The following is a 27,853-nucleotide window of genomic DNA, read 5'->3' as shown; positions in this document are numbered from 1 at the left end:
AACCCACTGCTTCCCTGCCAGCAGGATCCCCACCCCACCGTGCTGACACCTGTCCCACGCTTTTCAACCAGAGCTGGCCTGCAGCCTGTGCTGAAGGTTAACCCAGCCCTGCAGGGACAGCGGGTGGGAAGGGCACTGCATAGGGAAAAGGCTCTTTGCTGTGAAGACTCCCCCTAAAAGCCTCTGTCATTCTGCCAAAGGGATACAGTTCGCCATCCGGATTGGGAAGCCTTGCCTGGACTGCATCCTGGTCTCGTACAGGAAGATCCCTGGCTGCTCAGCACCTGATGGATCAGAGACACTCTAAGTTCTGCCTGCTAGCCCACAAACAGGATATGTATCACAGAATCACAGAACGTTAGGGATTGGAAGGGACCTCAGAAGATCATCTAGTCCAATCCCCCTGCCAGAGCAGGAACACCCAGATGAGGTTACACACGAAGGCGTCCAGGCGGGTTTTGAATGTCTACAGAGAAGGAGACTCCACACCCTCCCTGGGCAGCCTGTTCCAGTGTCTGTCACCCTCACTGAGAAGAAGTTTCTTCTCACATTTAAGTGGAACCTCCTGTGTTCCAGTTTGTACCCACTGGCACTTGTCCTACCGTTGTTTGCCACCGAGAAGAGCCTGGTGCCATCCTCCTGACACACACTCTTCACATATTTATAAGCATTAATGAGGTCACCCCTCAGTCTCCTCCAAGCTAAAGAGACCCAGCTCCCTCAGCCTTTCCTCATAAGGAAAGAGATGCTCCACTCCCTTAATCATCATACATATCAATGAGAGTATGTGCACCTTGGCACACCTCCATGAGCCCTGACAACTTCCCTTTGATTTTCTTTACAGTCCTTTGGTGGGTTAACCTTGGCTGGCAGCCAGGCACCCACCCCAGCTGCTTGCTCTCTCTCCCCCTCCTCAACACGACAGCAGGAGAAAATAAGATGAAAAAGCTCACAGGTTCAGACAAGGACAGGGAGATCATTAATTACCAATTACCATCACAGGTAAAACAGACTAGACTTGGGGAAAATTAATTTAATTTATTGCCAATTAAAAATCAAGTTAGAGAGAAAAAAAGAAAGACAAAACTAAACCCACCTTTCCACCATCCTTTTTTTTTTTTTCCCCAGGTTCAACTTCACTCCTTCGTTCCTGCCTCTGTCTCCCTTCTTCCCCAAGCAGTACAGGGGAATGGGGGACTGTGGTCTGTGCACACTTGCTCCTCTCTGCCTCTCCTTCCTTCTCATGTTGTTCCCCTGCTATAGCATGGGGTCCTGTCCATGGGGTACAGTCCTTCAGAAACAAACTGCTCCAAGCATGGGTCCCCCACAGGCTGTAGCCCCTGCCAGCCAAAAGCTTCTTTTCCTTCCCCACCACATCTCTGTGTGGTTTTGTTTCAGATTCTGCAGAGATGCTGGTCTGAGACCCTTGGAAAGCCTACAAAGGAGGCTAAACAAACCTGTGGTATTTCAAGGCAAGAGGGCAGACTTTCTGTAGATGAGGCTTGCTATATGAAACACTCCATCAGCAGTCCACAGGTGCTGACACCTAGAGGAGCAGAGAAAGCCAACTTCAGCACTATGAGAGGAAAGATCTTTTCCTGTGGCCTCCTAAACCAGAAGCGTCTTTTCTTTCATAGAACCATAGAATCATTTTGGTTAGAAGAGACCCTCAGGATCATCGAGTCCAACCATAACCTAACCTAACTCTAGCACTAAACCATGTCCCTAAGAACCTCATCAAAAAGCCTTTTAAACACCTCCAGGGATGGTGACTCCACCACTTCCCTGGGCAGCCTGTCCCAATGCCTGACAACCCTTTCTGTGAAGAATTTTTTCCTAATATCCAGTCTAAACCTCCCCTGGCACAACTTGAGGCCATTTCCTCTCATCCTATCACTTGCTTCTTGGGAGAAGAGACCAACACCCTCCATGCTTCTTTAAAACTGATTTTCTGCCTATTTTTATTTCCACTACATTGTGTTAAACTTGGGTATCAGATTTTAAGGAAAGAATCACAGATTTTTAAGGGAAAACATTCTGCACAAAATAGAGAAAGGGAAGTTTTAAAAAATCACCATTTCCATTAAAGGGTGATGCTATTTTGTATTTACTTCATCTGAGTAGGAGTTAATGGCTCAGGCACTTTCCCTGCATACCTTAGCATCTAGCAATGAAGTCTGTATAAAAGACACCACAAATAATGCAGAGCTGCAGGGTGTCCTCACTCTCCTGCAGCAGCATCGCAGAGGAGATGATGGCAGAAGAGGCATTTGTGCCTAAACAGGATGAGGCATTAGCTCTGCTATTTAAAAAGTTTAAACTTGGGTTCACACAGGTCTGAAGATCTTCCCATAGGTCCCCACAGAACAGTAATATTTTCAGCTGGTCTGAACATTAATCTTCATGACGAACAAGAGGATAATAACCTGTCCTATTATACACAAGGGAGAGATACAAGATCTGAAACTAAAGATGGAATCTTTTTCCCGGGTCTCTCAGGCCCTATTCTGTGAATGGTTCCTCTTTTGAGTGATTTCGCTGAGTACTTGGGCAGTACAGAATTATTTTTTTTTCCATGGGAGTGCAGATTTGCACAAAGAAGTTTGGAATTTGTACCCTTGTTCCTAAGATGATGGAGATATTCTCATATTGAAGGAAGTAGGTTAGGATCTTGGATGCCAATTTTCCTGTTCAGAGTAGATTCAGTATTTATAGCAGGTAAGCTAAACATAGCCTGAATAAGGTCAGCTTACACCCATTACAGAATCTATTTTATTTTTCTACACTGTCCTCTAGATGATACAAATTTAGCCATGCACTTAAAAACAAATGAAGCATGATTTTTAAACTGGAGGCGCTTGTGAAGCCGTAAACATTTTATGCTCACATTTAAATTGCACAAAATATTGAGCTTTAATTGTTCAGTACTTAGTTGTTCAGTTGTTTAAAAGGGAAGCTCGATGGGTTCTTTAGGCAAGTTGAAGAGGCCATTCCCTGAGTCCCCTCCTTAGCAGAGACAAAGTCAAAACAAAATGTAACTGATTAATTAAAAAAAAAAAAAAGAAAAAGAAAAAAGAACAGTGTGAGCATCATAACTAGCAAAGTCTGGTTGCCAGTGTGGCTCTGCTACGAACACCCTTCAGTCTCCACCTCTGTTGAGCTACTGCCTTGTTTACAGTGGGAATGCTGTAGGGGCTTTTCAAGTATAACCAGTCTGCCTCATTTTTACAATATTTATGAAGAATTAAATTACCGTAAGCCTCTCCACCACTTCTTGAAAATTTCTCGTATCAGCCAAGAGGTCCAGAGTTCAAGATGAGGGAAAGTCAAAGGACTGCAGAAGGCAGCTAGGCCTCAGGGCTACAGGTTAAACCACCTTTTGCTTTGCCACAGTCCTAAGACCTTCCTTTCCCCTTCATCCCCAATACTCTTTCTAGATAAGAAAAAAAGAGAAGGACCCACCACAGCTTCAAATGATTTGACCAATATTACAAATTCATTGTTTCTCTTTACTGTTCAAAGGCCATTCTCTGTTACAAACAGAGGGAAAATGTCATGGGGGAAAAACAAAACAAAACTGTTAAGGAAGTGTTCTTATATACACTTCTTAGGTTAAATAAGCTTCCTTGCACAGGACAAAAACGAAGCCACAGAAAAAGGTTAATTTGTTGATTCACCTACAGCTTGAAGGACAAGGTTACTGCAGTTTATGAAGTTATGAAACTGTTCTCTCTAAAGACACTGTTTCTACAATCATGGATGTAGAAAACTGCTAAAGGTTTTCATGAAACTATCCCACCAATAGCGAAAAACCTGTCACTTATTCTTGACAAGCATCTCAATTTCGTAGGAAGAAATAATATTTGAGATGTAAAAAATGCCCTATTATAATCTGCAGTTAAAATTAGCTGCATCAGCATAGTTTTCTTAATATGCTTATATATAAACTTATATCCCATTAACTAAACAGAATTTCATAAAAAAATACTCATAACTTACAGGAGGTTGCGTAACATCACAGTATTCATGTGTCAAGCAGAAAAAAATAAACCAAGTTATTTATGAAAATCTCAGGCAGCAAACTCCTGTCAGTCCTTGAACTGCAGAGAAATTCCTGGTGTCAAAACCTATGGCTGTTCAAGGTTACCTACTACAACACCCACCTCCAATGTAAGTACGACATTCTTTTGAGATCAGTGGTATGAGAGTGTAGCTCAACCACTTTCCCAGCACAGTTACATCAGCAATAGCTGCCATCAGGGAAGCTGTGCTCCTGTGAAGCCGACAGGGCTAGAATGGGAAGAAAAACCACCTCTCCTATCAAAAGGAGTTATAAACAGTACAAAATTGGTGGTTACAAAGGGAACAGTAAATCACCTGTAGTAACCTCACGTTTTCTGTTTCAAATATAGAATCATGGAATAGTTTGGGTTGGAAGAGACCTTCAAAGGTCATGTAGTCCGACTCCCCTGCAATGAGCAGGGACATCTTCAACCAGATCAAGTTGATCAGAGCCCCGTCCAGCCTGGCCTGGAATGTCTCCAGGGATGAGGCATCTACCACTTCTCTGGGCAACTTGTTCTAATGTTTCACCACCCTCATCGTAAAAAATTCCTTCCTTCCATCTAGCCTGTCTCCCCGCTTTTAGTTTAAAACCATTATCCCTTGTCCTATCATAACACACCATGCTAAAAAGTCTGTCCCCATTTCTCTTACAGGTCCCTTTTAAGTACTGAAAGGCTGCAATAAGGTGTCCCCAGAGCCTTCTCCAAGCTGAAAAACCCCAACTCTCTCACCCTGTCCTCACAGCAGAGCTGTTCCAGCCCTCTGGTCATTTTTGTGGCCTCCTCTGGCCCCTCTCCAACAGGTCCATGTCTTTCCTGTGCTGAGGGCTCCAGAGCTGGATGCTGGACTCCAGGTGGGGTCTCACTAGAGGGGCAGAATCACCTCCCTCAACCTGCTGGCCACGCTCCTTTTGATGCAGCCCAGGATACAGTTCACCTTCAGGGCTGCAAGTGCACATTGCCGGCTCATGTCCAATCTTTCATCCATCAGTATACTCAAGTCCTTCTTGGCCAGGCTGCTCTCAATCCCTTCATCCCCCAGCCTGTATTGATACAGGGGGTCGACCTGACCCATGTGCAGGACCTTGTACTTGGCCTTTGACTAAATTCAGAGAACAGTAGTTGGCTTCCTCATTAGCTTCCACAGTCTTGTTAATAAGCATATCCTTGATCTCTCCCATCCGCTGAACTTCCTAAAGAAACAGCATATTTTCCCCCTTCTTCCTCTCCTCAAATTTGATATCAGGTTTATCTTTTTTAAACAAAGGAGTGAAAATCAATGTGTTCTCCAGAAATCCCACTCTCCTTTTGCCTTTTTTCTTTAAATTACCTTCATAGATCAAATACAAGCCCCAGTAGAGTTTACAAGGAATATACAAGAAAATTTCTCAGTATGTGATGTACTGTGTTCTTGCAGACACACATCTTGCATTAAATTATTCTAACACAAAGATATTTAGTGTGTCTTGATGCCCACAGCTGTAATGAAACAGGTAGACAGCCTGCTTCCTTCACATGAAATTAGGGTGCATTTCTTTGAGAACTGGCAAGTTCTGATATCCTGTACAACAAGAAATGTAGTTTGCCATAATTTACAAAGGGAAGCCTTAAAACAATTCAACAGTAGGAAAGATGGGCTACATACTGCAATCCACATTTGGACCTTAGAGTCAAAACAGCACCCAAGGAGACATCTGTACACCCTAAAGGAGAGATTTACTCTTATTGAAAGACACTACGAAATTCTATGTTTTAGAAGTGGGAATTAACAGGAAACAATGTAGATCCGTTTGTTTCTTCCTGTCAGGAAGGTTTATTAAGAGGATTACTATTAATAACTCATTAAAATCTTTTGATACAGCACTTGACAGTATAGAAACCTTTTCATTACACATATCTAACCTCCCCTAAAATATATCTCATTTGCATCTTCTATTCTCCTCCTGTGAGGCATAAAGAAGAAAAACTTCACAATGCCACCAAAACAGAACAGGTTCATTCTTAGCCCTGTCTCCCATATAGAATTTGGAGACAGAGCCACAAACTTCAAAGACCTTGTAAAAGCTTTACACTCCAGCTCCATGACAATTTCCAGACTGCCTATTCTTATACTTATGGTATTTAGCTACTTCCCTGTTCCCAAATCATGGTAATGGCCTGTCCTCATTCCTACACTTTTGCTTAACAGCCACTCCTGTTACTGTTCTGGGTCCCCAGAAGTTTTCTGAAATGAAAACAAGTAGAGATCTGGCATGAAATTACAAACTACTAACATGAGCAGCAGAATTATGATTCAGTCAGGAACTAAAGCTGATATATTTACTGTTACAAAAATGTCACATCATCAGGAATAACCTCAACTGATAGAATAAAACAAAGGCAAGCCAAACAAAGACTGGCACTTGCAATAATGATACCCCTTCTACATGGTACTGCTCTTTATGTAAAAAAATATTATCTTTTAAAGCATTTTCTGATTTTCACTTTAGAGTATTTTCTGTTTTCCTTCAGGGTCTTTTTTTGTGTAAAGACAAGCCAGAGAGTGCTTAATAAGCTGTTTGAACACTGCATAGCTCAAGGTGGTACACGAACATCACTTCATCGTCTTCTCTTCAGCACTTTGTAAACACAGGACTTCACTAACATTATCTTTAGCTTAGCCGCCCTCAACAGAAAATAAAGTGGATTGATTTGACACTTTCTTTAAAGGACAAAGAGAAGAACGCTTGCATTCACTTAAAAGGAGCAACATCCTTGACTGCTGACAGATTGAACCTTTAAAGTGTAATTTAAAAATGGAAATGTTAGTATAGTATCCCTTTACTGCAAAGGGTTTTTAGGAAGAGTTGGTTTAAATATTTTCACTTTTTCATATTGACACTGATGCTTTTATCAATTTAAACACACTAACATTAAACCACTAAAAGGCATGTAGGTTTCAATAAAATTCATTTTTTATATCTTCAGCCCATATAACCAAATGAGCTGCTTTAACTTTGTTTAAGCAGAAGAGATAATAAAGTTAAATGAAAAGTCCCAGAGCTTAGTTTTAAGACTAAATGGTATTTTAGATGATACAGTTAAAGAAAGCAGAGTTTGTAACTGAGATAAAGATAATGACTTAAATCTATCTTTACACTATGAGGATTCTCCTTGGGGCTGTATCACTGATAAACACACTTCCACTTCTCAGTGGTGTGAGCTGCTGTGAGCTGCCTCAGTCGGACCAGGGACACTGTTATGGAAAGAGCACTTGATGAAAACTGGGAATTGGAGGATCACCCCCAACTGTACCGCTAGCATGCTGGGAGAATGTGGACAAGTTGCTTCTGTACTTCTGCTCTCTAATCTGCAAACTGAAGATAATAATGTTCACTTTTAACGCGAGATCTATTGATCTCTAAATAAGAGATACTGTAGGAATGCCTATCATTTTGCCAGTTCAGTTGGTTTCTTGAAATAGCTTGTGTTACACGAGAGAAAATTAAGAACACAAAGTAGTACCAGACAGAAATTACTGTAAATAAGTTTACTTGAAGGTCTTGTAATGAAGAAAGGAAAGTACTCAGAATGGATAAAACAGTGATTAAAGCAGAATGTGCACACCAAAGTGTTCAATAGACCATAAGCAACATAAAAAGAAAACACATGGCAGAAATAAAGACATTAAGAAAGCATCACGTAGGGCCAGGAAGGTATACTGCCAGAAAATCTGTGCGTTTACATACATACATACATACAAGTGCATGTATGCACATGCACTCAGTCATGCAGAAAGAGAAGGAGAAATATCTGACAGCCTTTGGGTTGGAAAGAAACTTCAGGAGTCAGATTCTGTTGGTGGTACTTAGTTGGTTCACCTATCCAATACAATGCAATTCACAAATGAATTAGGGCTGTGGAAAGCAAAAATTAAGACTGATTCTAGCTTGCACATATAAAGTTAGAACTGCTTATCCTAACATTCACTGCAGTATGTAGTTATAAATACATAATAATTAGGTGACTTAGATATCACAAAATGACCCCAAAGCTGCTTTCTGCACGACTTGGCTATGCAATCAAAATATGCAATGTAAACCAGAAATTAATGACTGTGAGGATTCAGAAACTATTCTATGAATTGTTATTTGAGACATAAGGAAAAAGTGGTTATGGATTTGGCTATTATTCTAGAAGAAATAATTACTGTTGTTTATATTGAACAAGGAGTTCAAGAACTAACTAGGAGTTTTTTCTCCCAGATTTATGTCTCTGTTGACCATCAACTCCAATTGCATCTTCACTTGTGATAAAGACATTTTTAAGGCCTCTTCTCAAACTGAATTCTCCAACAATCAGTAAAACCTGAACTAGCTTTGCAGCCTCCTCTCCAGTGGGGGCACTGAGTGCCTATCTCACCTTCACTCCCACTCAGGTGACCTCTAAGAAAGCTGTTGAACATGATTATCTTCCAGTGTTCCCCTTATTCCGCTGTTCAAAAGTTATTTGTTCAAAAACTATGTGGGTGAGCAGAAGAAAGAGAAGGAGGAGGACAGAGGTGCAGAGCCATGGAAAATAAATTATACAAATATAATTCCTTTGGAACAAAATATTGCCCCCATACGGTCATGCGAGCTCAAAAACCTCCTTGACATAGAACTTCCATAAAGGTGTCTGACGGGTGGGAGGAGGAATTTTACCTGTTCAGTATAGCAGATAAATGATAACTTTTTCTCTAACCAACAGAGGAACATCAGTTTCAAATACCTCAGCTCCTCACAGCTGAATTTCATCCAGACAAACTATGTCACAGGATTGTAGATACAGTATATACATTGAATGTAATTAATTTCCTAGCTTAGCGTATTGCTATGCAGAAAGAGCAGCAAACACAGCATGACTTTTTTTTTTTTTTTTTTAAGATACTAAAGAGATGCTTTCATTGTTTAGTAACTTAAACAATAAATCATGAGGAAACAGATCTGTAGTGTCTCTTTGTCATATTCCTCTTTGACAAACATTCTGGATAAGCTAGACAGAGTGAGTAAAAGTCAAAGGTGGAGACAGACATGTTTCTCCTGGAACCAGGAAGATGTATTCCACCCCATTAATACTCTCAGATAAAAGGAAAGCTTTTATGATTTTTTTTTTCCAGAAGGGGAGAAAACACCACATTGTGACAGGCAAGCTTGTACTTGAGGCCAAAAAATGCACATGCAGATGAAGAACCCCCTCTATATCCACTTCTAGTTTTCAGATCCTGGACCTTTCTTTCTTCTTAGCTGTATGTACTTCCCAGGTGACCACAGTATTCAATAACAGCTTTCTTCTCTGAAGAAATTTGCACTCTCCTCAAAGATTTTAGATCTATGGCTTGAAATGCCTGTTTACTTACCACTTGGCATTTTTTATGACAGAATGTTACCCACAAAGACACTTAAATTAAGTGCAAATTTAGGTATTTAAAGAAACTCAAGCTTCAGAGGAGCCAAGTGGTTGCACCCATAAACTGAGGCCAGTATTTGGTGCAAGTGCTCAGAATCTCTGTGGTATTGGGGGACCACCCATCAAGCACTACATTATCGGGACATCCAAAAGAATCACCAGGCCTCTTACTAATGAATTATACCTAATACTTCTGAACAAAGGGCAAATTGGAACCCAAACTAGTAATTTATACAGTTACATACATATTATACATACATATACAGTTATACATATATTATTTGCCTAAGTTGAATCAATGACTTCTTGAAACTCATTATGTCAGAAAATGTATAAGACCAAAAATAGAAATGTATGCTTTAGCTAGTGTGCGTGGTTCAGCTGATACTGTTTTACTAGGTTTTATGGAACAGACACTGGAAGCAAGAAGCAGCTAGCATTTAATGAACATGGTACTTAGTTTCAGAAGACATATCTGTGCTACTTCTTGCACCTCTGAAAAACTCAGATTGTATTTAAAGCACATCTTACATGTAACAGCAAGAAAACATAACTGAACTGAAATATTAGGTTTGCTACACAGGCATGAACGCTACACAATTACTGCAATTACAGTCTGGCTTGTACTTTACAAGATATTATCAAGGATTACAATGTAGTATCCTTTAGCCAACTTAACATGGAGAGTGATCAAAGAGTTAGAAGTTTTACAAATAGGCTACTTATTATTGAAACACATCTGTAGCTGTCACGTTCCCATTGCTCTTATTTTAAACACACATTGATTATTCATTATAAAATCTCTTGTGATAGCTTAAAAAAATCCCTCTGTAGCAATAGGTGGGATATGATAATGAACCAAATTCAGGAAACACTCAAGTTCTCCTTCATTCTAAAGATAATTCTGTTAATAGGGAAGCACCTTACTTGCCAAAGTAAAAAAAAAAATCCTAGGCATAGGTGGCTCATCTGTTCTGACAGCACTCATTATCATTTATGTCCTAGATAGCAAGACCACCCTTCTGTGCTCTTGTGATGATAAATTATAGGGGAAAAATAACAAACTATAATAGAGTTTCCTGGCTCACAGCCAGATAGGTAAGTGTATGGAGAAACACTCCCATCTCTGTCTATACCGGTGAGTAAAAAACCTGATGAACAACAGTGTGTATTGAGGGCAGCACGAGGAGATGCAACTGCAGATGGGCATTGTGCAACAGAACTCTCAAATGTCCCATGGACACATATTTCCTTTAGAAAATCAAGACATTTCAAAATAGCTCAAGCAAAAACTGGTTAATTATTCAGCAGCCTGAAGTGAGAAGAGAAGAAAGAGGGAGCGGTATTGGCATGTGCATGTCTTGCTGCTTTCTTGGACTACAGTGATCTCAGGAAGTCAGGCAACTCCCCTATCCTGCTACAACAAAAATGGCAAAAGCGGAGGTTTACACACCTCCTTCCATCTTGTGATGTTATTTTTATTTTCTTACATGACTCTTGCCCTCATTGTTGGTGAGAGTATGCAGCAGCCGTTTCCTTTCGATTTCTTTCACGCGTAGGTACAGAGCAGAAGAGAGAGCTCAGCCCTTAGGAATGACTGCTCCCTGCGGAGGAAAGGGCAGCACTTCCAAGAGCACATCTGCCATCGACTCATCATGTTGCAGTTTCCCAAGGAATTTTAACTTCGCGTCTCAGAGAGATGAAACAAGTGGGCCTCTGAAACCAAACTGTGGAAGGGGAGGGGGATCGTTGCCTCCTTTGCCTTTCCAAAGAACTGAGCAGCTGACAACTCCATACGGCTTCTTTTAAGTTTAGTGCACTGCTTGCTCTGCAAAGGCTCCCTTTGATTCCAGGGGAACCTTTTGCAGAAGGAGATATTGTTTACCATATGTAAGGTTGGCAGGATAAGCTTCCCCCTCCCATCTCACCTTTGGGAGGGGAGAGGAAAGAGATGAACATCAAGGCTCATTGTGCCAAGACTTGAAAGTATATTTACATGCTGAAGTGGGACACTGGCTTTGAACACCAGCCACATCAGCTCTTCTGCACTTTGGGTAGTTCATTAAGAGAGATCAATACAAGCTGCCTTTTAAGAAAGCCAACGTTTGTTTGTTGACACACTGTGTAATTCCTTTTAGCAGAAGCATCAATGCTTACAAGGTATGCAGTAAAGTATGGCAAAACCACAGAACGGCAAGGCTACAGAAAATATTGCTTCATTTCAGTGCAAACTTGAAACATAAATCTAAATAGATTGAGAGGAAGAGTAATTAGTAAGAACTAGAGACAGAAGATGTGTCGCCTTTACCTGGAGGCCCTTCTTCTCTATCTTTTTCTGGAGTATCTGAAGGCACTTGGTGAAATCTGTGAAGTCCTGATCCATGGTGTCAATTAACTCGCATCCCTAAGGAAGATACAGCAAAAGGGGAAGAAGAAAATAATGCCAGTCAACTTTCAATTTGGAGAATTAATGATATCTTTGGTAAAATCAACTGCAGTCAACAAGTCTCTGTGTGCAGATGCAGAATTAAGTAAAAAGACCATTACCCTTACAGAGCCCGAAGACCATAGGTCCCAGCTGAACAAATTATTATGAAACAGCAGTTTAAGAGGCACAGTAGACATTCAAAACCCATCAAGTACATTTGTGAGTTCGGATAAGCATGTTCTGCAATGCTCTGCTGGATGGACAAGTCCTGGTGTGGTGAGCCCTGGATGACCAGTAAGTTCCAGGATCAGGTTTCAGGAAAATGACTGTTCCCTGGTGCTACAGTTACTACATTTCTGCTACATATATTCAAATATGTTTAAATGTAAGCATACAAAAGTGCTCAAGCTTCCGGGAACCAGCACAGTTGTACTAGTTATTTTGCAGTGATGCAACAACAATTTTCTTGCAGTGGGGTGATATGGATGAGAGCATGTTAAAGGGGAGAAAAGCAGGAGTTCACATTTCTTAATTGAAAGCTAAACCAACTCCTAAGCCTCTGATAAAAAGCTGGGTAAGGAAAAGTGGAGTATATCTACCACGTAAAGTCACTATTCAAAGATGTTTCAAGGACACAAAATACCCAATACAGCATCATAAATTACAATAAGAACCATAGACGCTGGATTTAGAGGTTCCCTCTCCTACCACTTCAAGGTCCTCTTAAAAGCCTCCTAGCTTTGCCTTTATCTGATAGATATTATGTTTCTGCTATACACAATAACAACTGATAAGAGAAAAGCATTCAGACTACAGAATATTTGTATGTGTGCCTATGTGTATAAAGTACCTTATTTTCTTAAATCAGAAAAAAAACCCCTCTACCTTAGTTGTACAAATAAAGGTACAGAAGACAAAATTTCCCAGATTAGTGCATGGATGGAGTTTAGCAGACTGCATGCAACAAAATAATGAGCCTCCAATAGGAAGACATACACTATCACTGAAATGCTTCCCTGCACAGCAAGAATGCATATAAAACTAAACAAAACCATCATGCAGTAGTGGATTTGGATGAAGTGGAAGAGATAAAGAAGGAAATCACGCCATTATCTTTATTATACCCCTTCTCCCTTCTCTAAAACTTCTGAAAGGAAACCTGGTCAAAAGCGGTAGCCTTTCTGAAACCTTGATATTGCTCTCATTACCTTTTCAAGTAGTAATAACAGGCGCACTGAGGTAAAGCATCACATAGCTGCAATAGCACATGTAACCAGAGATCTCTCTTGCAGAAGCGATGCTGCTGCTGCCACCACAAAGACGCTGGGGAAAATGCAGCTGGAGCCTGGGCTCACTGCTAAGCATGAAACAATATGAAGATGTGCCACTTCTCCACTCTTCACCAGGAAACGCTGAAACATAAAACTGGCAGGGGGAGAAGGGACACAAGCCATCTGGAATCTGTAATGAACATGTGAGTTGTGCAATGCCAGCCAGAGACACGAAGGGAGCCCAAGAAAGGCACAGGGATGTTCAGGCCACCCTGAAAGCTCACAGTCGGACCTGAAAACGACTGAAGGGAACTTGCTAATCAAAGCCCCACTAAATGAAAAGATGTCTCATTCACCAAGAAGGTGGTGCTTTCAGACAGTCTAATTATCAGAGTTGATACTGGCAAGACAGACCAAGCTGTGAGAAACTGTGAACAGACAGAACCTTCCCAGTCTTTCACAATCAGCCTTTGAACGGCATGAGAACGTGACAGGCAAAGACTAAATCAATGGCAGGGACAGCTGAGCATGGGAGAAGAGACAGAATGTGATTTACCAGCTCTTAAATTAGCAGTATGGAAGGAAAGTCTTTTATCTTTTGCCAGGGCCATTCCTTGGCTTCACAGCATTGGCAGAAGTAAGCTGTTTATATGTACTGATTTATGAATAAAAAATTTAACCACCTCTCTCCTCCAGCACTTTGAAATACTCCTTCCTGCATTCACTAACAAGCTTGATCTCCTCCTTGGACAGTCATGTTCTGGCATCTGCAGGTAGGCTGCAGTTCTGCTTTCCACTCAGAGAAGACCAAATTGTCTGGAGGGTTTTTTTAACTGATCGTCTACTACAGCTTAAATTATTTTATTATTGATTATTTTATGGTTTCTACTATTAAAAACATTTCACTTGAGGTTAGTTCTTGCCTAGCTTCTCAGGATATTCTTGGATAAGAAAAATATTTCAGAGCAACTCCAAGGTACTACCAAGGCAATAAAATGTCAGCATGGTGGCTGGAGAGCACCAAAGTTTATTTATCACAGCTCCAGAATAAAGCCATGATGCATCACACACAAACATCCCGTGTTCAGTCCTGCTCCTGTCTTTTGTACATATTCACAATAAAAGGCCTCAACGACACGTCACAGAAATGCAACCTAAATAAATGTGTAACCAGGATGTCAAATGCACAATTCATTAAAGGCGAGTTACTGTACCTGTGATACTGATACCAAGAGGGTACTGTGGCAGCAGTAACTAAAAATGAAACCTGGCTTAACAGTGGTATCTGAACCTGTTTACTCATTGTCTGCACCTTTGAAACATTATACAAGTTTTGCTCTAGATCTTACTGAAAAACGTTGACAGAGGGCCACCATAAAAGCTACCACTTCCTTCAGATTAAACTGTGATTTCTCATTTTCCTTCCACATTAAACAGATAACCATTTCTAGAATTGACAGAGATTTTAGATCTGCACCTTTTGCCACAATGGCAAAGAGACTGGTGTGGTCAGACCATACTGAGGAAGAGGACAGGCAGCAGCACTCATACCTTCCTCAATCTTCTTTACATACTCACTGGAATTAAGGTTTGTGCCGTACACGTTCACTGATGGTAAGAGAGTTTTAGATAAATCTGTTGCTCCTGATGTATTGAATCCAATATTTTATACCACAGAATTGGATGACAATTCAAATGCAGTTCTTGTCAACCTTCACCATATTATTCCCGAATGACAAAAATCTTCAAGACAGAGCTTTCCAGTGCAGCCAGAGTTTAATGAAAGGACAATATAACAATTGCAAGATAGGCAATAATGCCTGTAGTTTTATAGATGTCTGCTCAACTTAATAACATTAACCTTTGGTAAGAAAGTTAAAAAGCCAAACAAATTTAACATTAGGAAAGGTTAGAAAAATCAATACCACACAGCAGGAAAGAAAACAATAGATTGCATCTGATGACGATATAACTTTGCTGAATGATAGGATGAGGCACACAGAATTAGGCTTTGGCTGTTCTGTCTTATTATAGCAGTTATAGGAGGCACATTGCTAAAGAAGGAGGAGTGTGCCAGACACACATAATAGGATTATTGAACCCTATATTTCAGACAGACACAGAAATGAGACAGGCACTGAAATGTCAATCTGAACATCCCAGCATTTCTTCCATTTCTAGAAATATTATGCATCACAGTATGTTGTGTGTTTGAAGAAAGCAGTGTATAGATGTCCATTCCCCCATGTCCTTATGAATCTCTAATTAAAAGAAAGTCATGTTTGTTCTTTCTCTAATCTTTCTGAGCATGAGAATAGAATTAGGACAGAATACCTAAAGTAAAAGTACCATTTGTACTCTCTCTCCAAGACCCTCCTATGGCAAGCCATTTGAGCCTATCGTTTGAAGCCTGTGTCTGGCTGTGCTCACTTAGTGCACCAGTGACATCCAGTTCAGTCTTTTAACAATTCCTGTTGCACTGAGGCTCAATTTTGAGGTATCGATCTCAACACAGATGCATTTATATATAGTGTAAATGGTGGAAACAGGAAAACCATGTATCCTGAAGCTAAAAGAGAAGAAGGGGGACAGTTTATAGAGCCCCCCCAAACTACAGCACAGACAAATTAAGTTTAAAGGAACCTATAAAAATTAAATGGTATTTCTAAACACTTTGCTTCCCCTAGACCTCACCTGCCCTCTCACCTACCCAAATAGTAATGGGTCAATCCCAACACCTCACAGACGAACTAAGTAAGAGCTGTAGATTCACAGAATTGTTTCATCTGGTCCAATCTCTCAGAATAGGTTAGATTAGCTCAGGTTGCTCAAGGCAAACTGGGATCTCTTGTATTACAAACTGTCATTTGTAATACCAGTTTGTAAAACCAGTTTCCCTCAGCTTTTTCTCAAGCATCCTGTGCTCCGGGCTTCCCTAACACACATTTCCCTTACTTGTGCCATATCGGTATGCAATATTTCCACCTCAGAGAGTCTGAAATGGTCAAATAGCAGCAAGAAGATAGAGGGTTGCCTAGTTCTCTCTCTCTTGTTTTGTTTTGTTTTGTTTTAGTGTTACTAGCCCATGGGAATTTCAGTCATCTCACCCCTCCAGTATCCTATTCCACTTTCGGCCACTTAGGGAATAGCCCCAAACCTTCACATTCTTCGTATACTAGCTGCAGTGACCTGAATGTTTGGAACCCCCCCAAATTTTCATACCAAATATGCAGACAAGTATTTACACTCCAAATTGGACTCAATGCAGTTGATACTGAAGAACAACTGTAGAAAAAGCATATGTGGCTCCAAGCAAAGCGCTGCTCTAGACCACACATCAATGAAAAGAAAGGGAGCACAAGGACTGTGGCTCTTGGACCAGGCCTAGCCAAGAAGATAAATATGTGGATGTATAATCAAACAAGTTTAACAGATTACAGACATTATGTTTGACCACCTTGTCTATAATAGGAGGGTGGTGTTGTGTGACCAGAGCATTGACTCAGTATCATAAATAAAAGAAATAGTTTGGGAAACATTTCTTGCAGAGATGGCAGTCACCCGGACAGGGGTCATCTCTGTTGTTGGCCCAGTGTTTCACAGCCCATCCAAAACAGCTCTCCCAGAATGGAAAGCAAGTCTAGCATGGGATAAAAACAAAGCAGACTAGAATGTCACGTGAGGTTTCTGAAAACATTTAAAGACATAGGATTGGAAAAAGATAGAACATCTAGCTTAGAGCCACTGATAGGCATAAAAGTTGCACAGATGTCCCACAGGCCATAAGTTACTGGAGACTGATGTAGTAAGATGGTACCAGAAACGAAGAGCTGGTTTATCTCTATGAATTGCAAACCATCAGGAAATTAGAGAACTGAATCCCTTTGCATTTTGGGATCAGGATGCAAGTATGGAAGGCAAAGCAGTGAGGTTCACCAATTTCTTTGGGGAATTTCAAATACTGTTGGACAGCTTCTCTTGTGATCAGCTTAGTTGTATGAATTGCCTTTTGATTTTTGTAGTAGAGAACAAAACAAATATGTGTAATTGGTGAAAATTATTTTGGATATTGAAATAGGCAAAAATACATAATTAAGTGAAATGCATTTCCTTTCAGTTTTTGGACTTGAATTTGGCTGACTGCTTGGCAATAGCGCAAAGCTAATACTGTACAGATTGCTTGGCCCTCAGTTCTGGGGTGGATGATGTTTTGACTCATCCAATTGCACATTAAGTGGCGTTGCCATTCAGATTAACTAAAAGAATTTATTAATCATGTTGAAGCATATGCACTGGAAGCCAAATAACTGAAATCCACACTCAAGTGAAAGCCCCATTACTGAAAAGCAAACCAAGAATATTCCGTTTTGACCACTGCTTGATTTATTAAACAAGTACTATCTGGTGGCATGACCCAAAACCAGTCAATATATGTAAACATATGCACACCTCCGTAAACCAAAAGCTGCATGAACTTGTCAAATTTGACAAGCATTAAAAAAAAGAGCTCTGTAGTTGAAGCTTTGACTGCAACAGCTGCAGCCTCTCCTCCCTTCCCCTATTTCTATTTTGATATGGTCCTTTTTGAAGTAAATAAAATGTTTCCTCGTTTTGTTTTTAATGAGGCAGCATGTGGCTTCTGGTAGACAATAACTTTTTTATACCATATATTTGATGTTGAGATAGCGGCAATGAAAGAGTTCTTCTGCATTAATTAGGTTGCCCCCTTTCAAAAGAAAAGTCTATTGTTCATGAAATCATGGCAATTACTTAAAATGAACAAAATATGAGTCTGTTTAGTTGGTATTTGACCAATACCGAAGAAAGCAAACATTTCTTGTTTGCCACCTATAACAAACTGAAAAGCAGAAAACCAGAGGTTTCTAAATCTAAGCAACCAAAGAAAAACCCCTCACAAATTTTGAAACAAATAAACAAACACAAACAGGAAACAAAAATCAAACAGCACAGCTAACATTCCATTTACTGGATAAATTCCCAGTATTTATCTGTACTGAAGCAAATTCGTCTGATTTGTTGAGTTTGGCGCATGAAAGCAAACATTTTAAATACTCACCCAAAGGTCAGAAAGTGCAATAAAATACGTGTCATTGCAACACCTTTATCAGAAGACCACTAAGATCTTTTCAAAATTCTTAATAACCAAGTGAAAAGGTAAGAGTGTCGCATGAGAAAACTGAGGTAGAAGGGTCTGTCAAGAGATGGCAGTTTCATACATACACCCCGTATCTCTCCACACCCATTTCTGGAGTTTAAACACCAGACCTACATTTGTACATCCCTATGCAACCCAGACATGTTATTTCTCCAATCTGATGATTGAAACCAAGCACAGCGCAGCAGTGACAGCCACCTGCTATTTTTGGATCTTCTTTGAAATTTCCCTTGTGTGCCCTTCCTTGCCTGAAAAACAAAGGTTTAGAGAGAGGAGTTTTAATTGATGGTCAGGCTCCCTCTGTAATCAGTACCATGAAAAGCTTTTGTCTCCCAAGCTGACTAGGCCTTTTGCATCCTAATCTATTGATAGGACTGAATACGGTACCTTGCTTTTCTTGGAAAACAACTTGGAATGAGGAATTGCTACTCTGTCTGTGTGCATTTAGGCATGAAGATATGAGGTAGCTCATGTAAGGGAAATCAGAGTGCTGAAAAAGCACCAGCCTTTGACAGAAGGGAAGCACATGCCACTGACTGCAGATGGCATGAGCCACTATCCAGTCACATCAATGAGAGTCTTTTTTGTTGACTTGGATGCACTTTGAACCAAGACTAAGATCTGCAACATTTCTAAAATGCTGTAACTACACTTAAACACATAGTAAAACTAATACTATCTTTGGCACTCACACCAATGACAATGCAAGTGAGTCAAGCACTCTCCTGAAATAAAGCAGGAAACAGAAAAGCTGCCACATACACTAATCCTATGCCCCACAAAGCTGAAGAGTATGACATGCAGTATTCCTTGCAGTTCAACCATCTGAGGTAGCTTTTACAAGGTGGGAGGGAGAGAGAAAGGCTACCTGCATTTCAAATTACAACATTTTATGCACAGAAACCAAACAGATGTGGCGTTTTGGTTTTGTTGTTTGTTTTAATTAAAACTTCTTCAGGTTAACAGCTTTTGTCTTTTATCACATAGGATGACGGACACTCTGAAGAACTAAAGTTAATAAGCAGACACTGTATTTGAATCAACTCCAGTTTCCAGACTGATCACTAACTCTCAAGATTCATCTCAAGGTAAGAAAAACAAGGAGAAAACAGCATGACTTGTACTGGAGTACTTTCAAGGATTTGTGCTGGGAAACTTTAGCCATCCTAAACACTATCTTAATGACCCTTTGCCAGCAACCTAGGGACCCAAGAGCACTGTGACTGTGAAAAATGCATAGGATATAGCAAAAGAAATGTTAACGTGGATGGCACAAAACTCCCTGCAAGGCATTTCTAATCATTATTCTTATTTAAATATATATGACCGGTACAGTTAGTCTCTCTTTTGCATTCAGACAGGCTTTATGTGATAAAATTCTTGTTCCTCATCTAGTATCTACCAGTATGTCCATAGTTTGAGAGATATGTAATTGATCTGAAAATAATTTGGACTGTGAGAGTGGAGCTGCATCTCAGATATCAACGACTGGACAGAATTAATTAAGACCAGGCCTCAAATTTTAGTTATACTCATGAAAAATGGTACTTTCTCACACAACTCTGTCTACATGTACCAGAAGAGTACAAAGTGATTCAAAGATTTTGCTTATCTCAAGACAGCAAATTGAAAAAAGAAATATCCTCCTATTGTGGATAAACCTCCAAAATCTGTGCTAGCAATACAATTCAGTAGCTCATTTTTCTTTTTGGTATTGGCATATTAAAGAAAATAGCAAGTTTACTCCCAAGATTGATCCTTCAGGAAAGTCACTGATTACTTCCCACTGCTTGTTATTTTTCCTTTATGAACCAGCTGGCTGCCTTTAATTTGTGTATTAATTTCTAACTTGGCTAGGTATGTGACTAGATAACACTTCCCCCCCCGCCCCCACCTTGTTATTGCGCTGACAGTTTCTAAAACCTCTCAGCCTCAGCATAAGAGTTGTATGTTCCAAATAATAGAAGAAACTTTCTGTAGGGGGAGCTTATTCATTGTCTAGAATCCCCCATTGTTTCAGGATAATTTCATATAGATCAAAAGAAGGATGCTGGACTATACATATCCTTAGCCCAATTCAGGTCTGCTTCTGCGTTCAACATTTTCAATTATGTGCCTGGCCCCTCTTCCCCCTCCTTCAGTTTTGCAGTCTTCTTTCCAGTCATATTTCTCTTTCTCTATGAAGGGAATGGCTAATTTAAATTTATGGATGTCTCCTTTGCTTTCTCCAGGCAGATCATCTGGGACAGGCAGACTATATAACATTTCCAGTATGTGCTGGTGCCTGAGAAAGGCGGCAGGTTTACATGGTGGAAAACTGGGTATCTCCCAGCAACGCTACACCAGGTCTACATCCTGGTTATATATTTATACGACACCAGAAACAATAATACAGAGTGAAGTTAATACTTTGTTCTTAACCATGCTTACTCCACGCTAACTACAGGCAGAAAATTAACACATGAAAGAGATACTGCTTTGGGGAAATAATTGGAGGAAAGTTCCTATCCCATGCTTCAACAAATTCTCATGTCAGAAGTACTAATGTTCCAAGGGGTGCCAAAGTTAAAGGGCACATTGGTGTTTATTTAACTATAATGTTGTTTACTGAACTGAACTTTATGTGTCCAAGAATTATAAAGACTGAATAGATTAACAATGCCTAATCTTCGTGCAGATGAGTGAAACAGGTCTCCTAAATTAAAAATAAAATAAAATTATTTTGTATTTCAACAAGTGATATTGCAAAGCTAATAACAAATGAAAATTCATAATAAAAACAACAATAACAAAAACAACAACAACCACCAACTAGCTGTACAGTCCTTTTCCAAAGATCACCAAGCCATGCGGGAGCAGTGAACCCAAGTAATTGACATGCTGACATTTTGACAGACATAAGGGGAAGCTCAGGAAAATCAAACCCTTGCCCAGCAGAGCAGGTCTGACTTCATCACTAGGAAGTGTTCCACTGAGTACGAACACATTTCCAAGTGTAATTCAGGATATTTGCTATATTTCCGCATAACAGAGGTAGATTCTTGAATAATAAAAGGTCACACATCATATTCACACTGTTGCTGCATTTTTGATTTGTGGAGGGCTTCAGCTACTCTGAATTGCAATGTGAGGCTGCTGAACAAACATTTAGTCTTTAGGTCTGACAGCACTTCACTACCTGGTAAGCTAAAACCAGTTTTATCTTCCAGGCCTACTTCTAGGCCTGCTTTTTCAATAGACAGGTTTAGAAAGAAGGAACACATCACAATCAGGCTGAACATCCTTCTCCCCATCTCTTTTCCACATGATATATAAACAACTACTCGGGGGCTTTGCAATATGAGATTTTGCATTGATATACCCTAGGTCTCTCCTAGTAGGATATTTTTTTTGCTTTATATAGCGACATTGATTTCTGAAGTCTACCAGTGGTACTTCTAGCTCTCCTTACAGACAGCTATGGTCCCTGACAAGCTAACACAACATAATAGACACAGACTGCAAAACGCACTATGCAGTCATCTTGTTCTAACAGGGTCTGTTCAGAACCCACTCCACTAACCATCCAGTGAGCTGTGATCAGCCACAGTCCACTGGATAGGTTATATTTTAAGAGATATATGTCCATCTCCAGAAAGCGGGGGTCCCGGTCTGATATCTGTGAATGCTGTAGCGTATGTCTTAAGTGGATCACCCCGAACAGACATCTATGTCAAAGATCAGATCCTATGATCTTCCCCAGCACGACTGAGAGCAGAATTTGGCCTCATGCCATCTGTTGTTGACAAAGGGCAATGGAACAGTCAGGGCACATTCATAATTCAAAATGCAAGCCACAGCCATTTGTGCTAAGTTCTGTAACTGGTTTTCAGGAACTGAATGCAACAAAAAAAGCAGAGATACGTATTTCACTAAAATACAAATGGAAGTTTCTAAAGGAGCTGGCTGCACACATGAGGGCAGACTGGCCTAACAGACTATCTGCAACATGCAAGGATGCAAGACAAGCCATTTCCCTGACTGCTGCCTAGACAAAGCACGAAGCTCTGGAGCATCCTGCTGTGCTTTGAGCATCCCATCAGTTATACAGGCTAACATGATTGCTGTGTGAACCTGATCTAACATTCATTGATACCAATACTCAGGACAGTAAGGCGCAATATAAAATTTCCATAAGGCCCTATTCTAACGCATAATCCCATCAGGGAGCTTCTCCTTTTCTGCTTTCCTTCGTTCTACCCATCCACTATTTTAAACTACTGCTGTTAGAAAGAAAAGAAGAAAAGATATCAAGACCTGCTTGTGCATTTTGATCAGAAATCTGAAAAAAAGCTTACACCTTCGAAAATCTCTGAGAAGAGACATCAGAAACTCAGCAGGGCTATATTTTTCACTTTTTGAAGGGGCAATTTTAAATTTTTTTTTTAACTTATGCAAGTCTTCCCCACATATCAATTATTTTGACTGAATCTTGCCTGACCTATAAGCCTGAAGCAGATCCATGTGGAGATAGCAAGATATGCAGGTACATGTGCCCCCAAATTCTGAAGTTTTCAGAATATTTGGCTCTTTTCCAGCTGGGGTTTGCAGACAGTGGTTATGTCTCTACCACAGTCAATGCCGTTATTGCAAAGTGGAGTGGACCTAAGCAAGCTTTAGTGGGCAACAAGTTCAGCATAGGCTCTACCTGAAAGCCTCTGTCTTCTCTGATGGGTCTTACAGTCTAAACAGATCTAAATACTGCCACTGCTTCTAGGAAGCCAGCTAGCTAGATCACAATGACCTATTTCATGGGTAGGTGGGTTATATCTACACTGAGCAGGCATAGAACAGCTCTATGGGCACATCAATGCCAGACCTGGCTCTACCACTCAAAAGCCTCCCACTACAAAGCAGTTTCAAGCAATGATGACCATTAGTGATTGCCCTTAAACCCATTCTGTTAAAGATTTGTCAGACATTTCTGAAGGTATGAGGGTACTTGCAAAGAAAATGTTTCCTAAACGTTTTGCAGGGCTGGATTTGCTGTGAGAAGGAAATGCATACGCTAACTGGATGATAAAACATGCAGATTAAACTAACCTTTTCAGTCATCCTGTCTGTCTTTGTAACGAGAAAGTTTTTCTCCAGTATACCCTCAAGTGTTGTGTTCAGTTTACTTAAAAGATTTTTTCAAGCCTTGGAGGTCTTGCTCTTTTCCAGCAGAAAAGTGTACCACACCACATGAGATCCTGCTATGTGTTTCTCCTGATATTTACCGAAGTCTTTTTTATGCAGCCATATCACCCCTTGCACGCAGGAGTGACATAAGTACAAATCCCCAGTCCATGCTGATGCCCAGTAACACTTTCTCTCTTTCCCAATCTTTCTTTAAACTCACATTTCAAAATCCCTAGCATCCAGACAGAGAAAACATCAACGACAAGCCTATAGACAAGCAATACCTGTGGTATATAAAAAGCAGCCTTTCTCTACTGACAGAAGGCGTTAGAGTTGCTCTCCTTTTTTGTAGGAACTCAATGTGCTTTTCCTTACACAATGGGATGGCAGTCCTCTGCCTGAATTGAACCACAAAAGTTATGTGTTGAGAGGCTTTGCTTTTCAAGCTGCAGATCATATTCTAAATGTCAACAGATTCCAGTACATTCAGACACTTAACAGTTTTCATTTAAACAAGTCAAAACTCCCTCTACACCTTTCATTCCATGTCTGCCTAATTACTAGTTGTCCACCCATGCCATCTGGAGACATTGCCCTACTTTTACTATTCATTGCAAATTAGTCATCTCTTTGCCACTCTTCAGATTTATAATCAGAAGGAAACTGTCTTTCAGTCAAGGCACTGAGATAATGTTCACTAACTAAGGGTTCAGCCACTGATGCTGCCACAGGAATCTTGCATGATCTGGGCAAGCCATCAGTGCACAGCCCCACAGTCATATTTGGGCACTAAATGGTTCCCAGCTTCTGTGGGTGTTAGGCTTTGATTTTGACCTCTCTCCACCTCAGTCCTGCAAGTTTTGGCCTCTCTCCATCTCAGACGTGCAAGTTTTGGCCTCTCTCCACCCCAGTCTGCAAGTTTTGGCCTCTCTCCGTCTCAGTCCTGCAAGTGTGCAATAAATTAATACTTCTAGCATGCACTGTGAAGATATGTGAATAAGCATCCAAGAGGTAGTCTATATGATACATCATGATACAGACATGTAACGTAGCCATAATCCTAATCAGATAAACAACTGCTTGAGGCAAATACCTAGCTCTTCTCCACAATTTTTTAAGACATAGCCATGCATGAACATCCGTGATTTTGCCATATTAAAATTATTTTAAAACTTAATTTCTTCACCTTGACTTTTACAGGGAAAAAGAAGTTAGTAGTAATCATCACCTCTTCTGCATCCTCATTTTAGGTATCATAGAAGCTTTTGCTTCCTTTGGAAATTCAAATACTGTGCACTCTAGAATTACATGGTGCATCAAGTAAAAATAAAAATATCACAACAGGGGAAGTATGCAACTTGCTTATTTTTTCATTTGAATGAATCACATTTGGGATTGACAGTGGAAATGGTTTTGCAGCAGATTTAAAGCAAAAGCTGGTTTTCTGATCAAATTATATTATTACTAAGTGGAAGAAGATAGTTATTCAATACTTTCTTCATGTAAGCTTGAAGAACCACTGTTGCACTTCCAGATATTTTATGTGAAGTCAGTACTTTTATTCCCTAGATACTTCCTTTCCAACTTTTTGTGCATGTAACGCAAATGAAATTCCGAACTGCAGCTTTCAATTAGTTTTTTTGAATGTGACGATCTAACACTTTTGAGGTCCCTTCCAATCCCCAACATTCTGTGATTCTGTGTGAAATTGGTATCTGAATGTAGTCTAGTGAAAAGTAAAATACATTGTTTTCAATGGGTTTACTGGAAAAAACCCTAGAACCACTGTGATCAACTCATTCAAATTATCATTAAGCAAGAAAAGGATTTGGTTAGCTTGTTAGAATAGAAGAGAACTACCACAGACTTAGGTAAAAATATGTGATTAAGGAAAAAGTTTTGCAAAAGACCATAACACATGTCTTCTGACCGCAGGAGCATTTTCCTCCATCTCTACCAAGCTCATTCAAAATTTTGCTAATATTAAACTTCAAACAGTGCTATACCACTCGACATTTAATTTAATTTAACTACTTATTTGTTCCAAATAATTTGGTGGAGAGTGAACAGAGCTCATTTAAATGGAGCTAAGACTATCATATGCAAGAAGAAATACAGTCCCTCATTCAAGAAGAATTAGCAGGTTACTGTAAATAACATCTGCACACTTACTGTAAATCATTTTGGTGACAGAAGGTACTGCCATGCAGGCTGATCAACATTACCAATGAAGCACAACCAATTATTTTGATATGTTTGTATGACAGATTGCTGTTATTATTCAACATTAGGATGTCTGATGTAGTTGCATAGGGCTGTCATCCCCCCAGCTTCTTGTTTTGTACTCTCAAAAAATCATCTCTGCAAAAATTAAATGAAGGTGAGAAAGGGGCATGAGCATTTTCTTTCACTTGCAGCATGTAGAGTTCAACTTCAAGACACATCTTTTCTTAACTTCCAGCAATCTGTAACTCACCTTGAAATGCATACAAATTATCTTGTGCCATACCTGCAGCACCTTCCATCATCACCAGTGGCTGCAACCAGAACTCAACCAACATCTATACTTTGCACGATGCAACGCTGAACCAAGCTTCCTCTTCCTGCTGAGATGGAGTAACTAAGAGCAAGATCTCTCTTTGCTTCAGGAAAATATGCCATTTTCTCCAAGTTTATTGAACTGACAAAGCACAGTTGCTTTATCTATGGATCATCACAAATGGGCCACAGTAATTCTGGTCACATTCTGTCACTGCTGCTAGGCCAACACTGGTGTAAGGTGCAGAGCTTCTAAGAGACAGGACACTTCCACAGTCCTTGAAAGACCCTCTTAGACTTGAGGGCCACACAACTGTATTTCAAGGGATTCAGCTGTTTCTTCCTGAAGACATGGAAGATTAGAAAAAAGAGATATAAATAATGAATTTAGGTAGCAAAAAACAGAGAATAGAAACATACACCAGAAGACACTGTTGCACAGACTGTCCCAGGGCTGGCAAAGCAGAGGAAATACCTATGAAAGTGTGAAGACAGCAAGAGAGTCCAAACGCTACAGCTGGATTTGCTACTGAGATTTGGATAATTCCGTGTTTACTTTGCATTTAATTTTTCATGGTATCTTATATTTTTTGAGTAACTAATGAATTATTGCCCTCAGATACTTATTTTTACATACCACATTCATCCCAATGGGACTTCTGAAAGCACTGTCAACCACTAACAATTACACTGTTGTGAACAGCCCATCTCTGAGAAGGCTGATGTGCTGCCTGCATCTCTTATCCAATTTTATTTTCTTTAAAAGCAATGCATCTAATAGTTGTTTAATCCTGAACCCCCTATCGCCTTGAAAATCTCCAGTGACTCAAACAGAAGTTAATGATCTGAGAGGATATTCCTGCTGCACCACCCAGCTCTCACTTTTTCCTCTTCCATTCCAAATATTCAATTATTTGATTTCCCATGTTTCAACTCACTAACCACTTTCCTGGATTTCTAGCTCAGAAGCAGAAAGACAGACAGTATAAAATGCAAACTGTGAGGAAAGCAGCAACCTATTGCTCCCAACAGTGGCCCTTCCCTATTCACTAGTGGCCCATTCCTGCTCTTCATAACTTAGTTTCTCTGTTCAAACCTTTTGGTCAAAAAGCTGCTTCAGACAAGATCCACTGTGTCAGTACCTCAGCCCTCCAGGCAAGCTGTGCCAAAGGCCAGCCCTTTTGTAGGCCAACCGCATCTCAAAGCAAACAAAACTACTGCAATGAAAGCAGCAACTACTCTTGCTCCTGGCTTGCAGCTGAATGTGGTCTCTCCAGTTACCTTTCCCAGTTCCCCACGTTGGCCCCTCCTGGCCTGACAAGCAGCCAGGGTAACTGGGGTTCCCATCACCAGCTTTGTCACCAACAGCAGGAGGGTCACCCATCCTCCCAGTCAACTCTGAAACAAGCCCATGTTTTTAACACATGGAAGATGTCTGCAGTCTCTGGCTTGGCATTATCAGGAGAAACAACTGGATGGAGCAGACTGAGCCAGATGTTGATTAGTACAGTATTGAACCTGTACATCACAGTATAAGGAGGTGGGAAGGGAAGAACACATATAGACACCTTTACCCTACCTCACCTATGAGGTTCTTCTTCACTTAGTTTTTCCCCACTGACTATGAAAGGAGATGAATGTGTGAATCAGCTCTCAAGAAGTACTGAATGATGCAAGCCCACAATCTGCAGAAACAATACAGGGAAGGCAAGAGTCCTTGACCAGATTTTGAAAACCTCTGACAAGGCATCTCACATCAGAAAATTAAGCCTTCACCTAAATGGGGAGC

General features: G+C 40.3%; 1 protein-coding gene across 3 annotated transcripts in view; it reads right to left on the bottom strand.

The window, feature by feature from the left end:
• Positions 1-27,853, bottom strand: part of TPK1 (thiamin pyrophosphokinase 1) — a 306,701-nt gene that overhangs the window by 109,675 nt on the left and 169,173 nt on the right. For 2 of the 3 annotated variants that reach the window (XM_082046404.1, XM_082046403.1), the window contains exon 5: positions 11,800-11,895. The exons of the other annotated variant lie outside the window; for it this stretch is intronic. In XM_082046404.1, coding sequence (XP_081902530.1) covers positions 11,800-11,895 — 96 coding nt within the window. The remainder of the gene's footprint in view (positions 1-11,799; positions 11,896-27,853) is intronic. 3 annotated transcript variants of the gene reach the window in all.

This window comes from Streptopelia decaocto (assembly GCF_964273445.1).
Source record: "Streptopelia decaocto genome assembly, chromosome: 2".
Classification (NCBI taxonomy): domain Eukaryota; kingdom Metazoa; phylum Chordata; class Aves; order Columbiformes; family Columbidae; genus Streptopelia; species Streptopelia decaocto.
Note: the sequence above shows the minus strand (reverse complement) of the source record. Positions and strands in the feature narration are given on the sequence as shown.